Source organism: Phaethon lepturus, unplaced genomic scaffold, assembly GCF_000687285.1.
Source record: "Phaethon lepturus isolate BGI_N335 unplaced genomic scaffold, ASM68728v1 scaffold23164, whole genome shotgun sequence".
In the NCBI taxonomy this organism is placed as follows: Eukaryota; Metazoa; Chordata; class Aves; order Phaethontiformes; family Phaethontidae; genus Phaethon; species Phaethon lepturus.
The window spans coordinates 6,642-9,193 of record NW_010535784.1 but is presented as its reverse complement, the minus strand read 5'-3'; the positions used below and the strand labels follow the sequence as shown (position 1 = coordinate 9,193).

Here is a 2,552-nt window from a genome sequence, read left to right as displayed (position 1 = left end):
TTTCGGGGAAGGCTGCGGGGTTTTTGGGTACAGATTGGCATCTCCTCGTCAGGGAGAGGAGGGTGTGGGAGGGAAGAGTCAATTGTAGCAGCACCAGAGCTCAATTACGAAGAATAAATTCTCTTCCCGAGGGCTTTTGGCGCGTTGGTTGCTGGGTTGGGTTCCCCCCCGACTTTTTTGTGCTATAAACCATCCATTTCCCTGCCGAGGAGCAGGTCCCTTCCCTGCAAAGGCCTGACATGGGGAGAGGGGCTCGGTGCCTCCCCTCCCAGCACCCTGCGGGTCCAATCCTGCATCACCCCGTTGCCCCGCAGCTCTAGTTGTGGTGGTGGAAGGGTCTCCCGCTCGCTGCTGGCCTCGGTCGCTGCAGGCAGGATGGGGATGCGGGGTCTGGGGTCTCCCTGTGTGCCCCTCTGGCTCTTGCTGACCCCCTCTTGCCCATGTCTCTCCAGCCGAGCCCTGCATGCCGATGCCGGACGTGTCTCCGTGGGCTCATCCCAGTGCAGAACCCCCTGCCCCAGCCCCCCGGGGTGCTGATCCCACCAGATCCGGGTCCGCGCGCTCCTCCGGTGACGGCAGCGGTGAAACAAAGGTGACTCCTTGGCTGGAGACGTGGGCAACGTGCCCTCAGCAGGGGGGGAAACCAGCTTGAGTCTCCCCTTTGTGGCTGCCCCTTCGATCCCAGATAAACTTGCTTTATTTCTCCCCAGTAACAGGACCTTTCCCCACAGTGCATGTGCATTTTGGGGAGCATTCACCAACATTTGGTATTTCCAGGACAAGCAGGGTTTGTGCCATCCCTCTCTCCCCCCTGTCTGTCTTCAGATGAAAACCTGGGTTTGCGATTCGGGGCAGAAACTGGAAATTTTCATCCCTTTTCTGGGCAAGTACCGTCCGTTCTCGGGACATTGCTGCCAGACCTGCACCCCGAAAAGCTGGGTAAGAGTTTGGGGAGCTCTGGGCTTCCCAGAGCTGGTTGGGAAGAGGGATCTCAGGATGCTGGCAAAGAGGACAAGCCCTACCCTAAGGGTCTCATGCACCCAGCGGGAGGGCTGGGGGCTGGAGTGGGGCAGGCATAGCTGAAACCTCCCCCCTGCTCTGAGCTGTCCTCCTTCAAAGGCAGATCCCCTGCTGCCATAAGAGCTGACCCCGCTTTCTCCTTCCAGGATGGTTTCTACCACAAGCAGCTCTCCTCTCTCGGCTTCCGCAATGCCATCCGGGTGACGGAGGAGGACACACGGTGAGCTCTGTGCCAGGGAATGCCAGACGAACCACTTTTTTTCCCAGGTTTTGTCCAAATCCCCATGGAAATCCCTTCCCCTGCTGCGCAGGAGTGTGGGGACGCCTCTCCATCGTCCTTGCTCCCTAATTAGTCCAAGAAGGACTTACATTAGTTATATTTTGAAAGGCTGGAAGCCACGTCTCCCAGCGTAGAGCATTAATAACAACAGAGGGGAAAGGGCTTGGTCTGTTCCTCGGGCTACTGTCATGCTCAGGCTGGGAGAAGTCAGCCACAGAGTTGAGGGCTTGGGGTTGTTTTGGTTTTTTGGTGTTTTTTTTTTAAATAAAACTTGGCATCTTTATGCTGTTGGGAAGAGCTTGGCGGGGGGGCCGGGGGTGTTTTTGTTCTCCTCTCTGGCTTTGGCACAAGGACGAGCTCACGCACACAGCATTTGGAGCAAGCCTGTCTCCCAGCCCCTGGGGAGAGGCGAAATGGCGTCTTCCCCAACCCCTCCTGCTCTTCCTCCTCCCCATGGGCCCCAACTCTGGACCTCCAGCTGGTGTCAGCCAGCCTTTTCCTGTGGCCGCGGAGCTGAGGTGGAGCCCAGGAGCCATTTCCTTGCCAAATGCCTGATATTTTTTGTTCCAGAGGTGCTGGACTCCTTCGGTTCCTCTCCCCTTTCAGAGCAGTCCCTGGTGGCTTAGCAATTTTGCGCTGTATTTTTCCAAATCGGGTCATTATACTCCATTCAGCTTGAAATATCCCAGCTCCAGCTTTCAAACTCTTTGAATAATTCATCTCCACTCGCAGCAACTTGGGAGCTGTGGGATGGCTAAAAAGATCCCGGTGATGGGTGGCTGAGATCACAAGTGGAAAGACGAAGGTCTGAAGCTCCCGTGTCCCTCTCCAGCCACCTGCAACCCTTTCGCTGGGTTGCCGCACGCTCTGTGATACCTAAAACCTCACTTACATCCCTTTTGGGTGCTGCCTAGCTCTGATTTAGGGACAGATTTGGAAAAGTCCCTGATTTGGGACCTCTGCAGCATCCACCGTGTGTTTCTAGCAATTGCAGGTTTCCTTCCTGCCTGAGGAGCAGTGCTGCGAGGACTGGGGTGGCTGGGAGCATCACTCCGCTGGTGCCTCTTTTCTCAGCTGTAAAGCGGGGAGAAAAATCTCAAGTTCTTGCAAACAGCGGGGTTGAGGGAAGCTGAGCACCCTAGAAAAGCTGCTAACCACTGGGACGTCGCTGTCTGTCTCCCTGCCCAGGTACCGGGGCTGGCTGGTCCGAAGGGTCTGTGGTTTCCTCGCTGTCTGGGACTGGAAAGGTCCT

The 2,552-nt window shown here is 56.5% G+C and overlaps 1 protein-coding gene across 1 annotated transcript in view; it reads left to right on the top strand.

Moving 5' to 3' along the window:
- Positions 1 to 452: 452 nt before the first annotated feature.
- GPAT2 (glycerol-3-phosphate acyltransferase 2, mitochondrial) overlaps positions 453 to 2,552 on the top strand; it is a gene marked incomplete at both ends in the record, with an annotated part of 7,874 nt that continues 5,774 nt past the window's right edge. Inside the window, 4 exon segments of the mRNA XM_010285979.1 lie at positions 453 to 581; positions 826 to 939; positions 1,167 to 1,240; positions 2,489 to 2,552. The exon segment at positions 2,489 to 2,552 is cut by the window's right edge and continues 6 nt beyond it. Coding sequence (XP_010284281.1) covers positions 453 to 581; positions 826 to 939; positions 1,167 to 1,240; positions 2,489 to 2,552 — 381 coding nt within the window.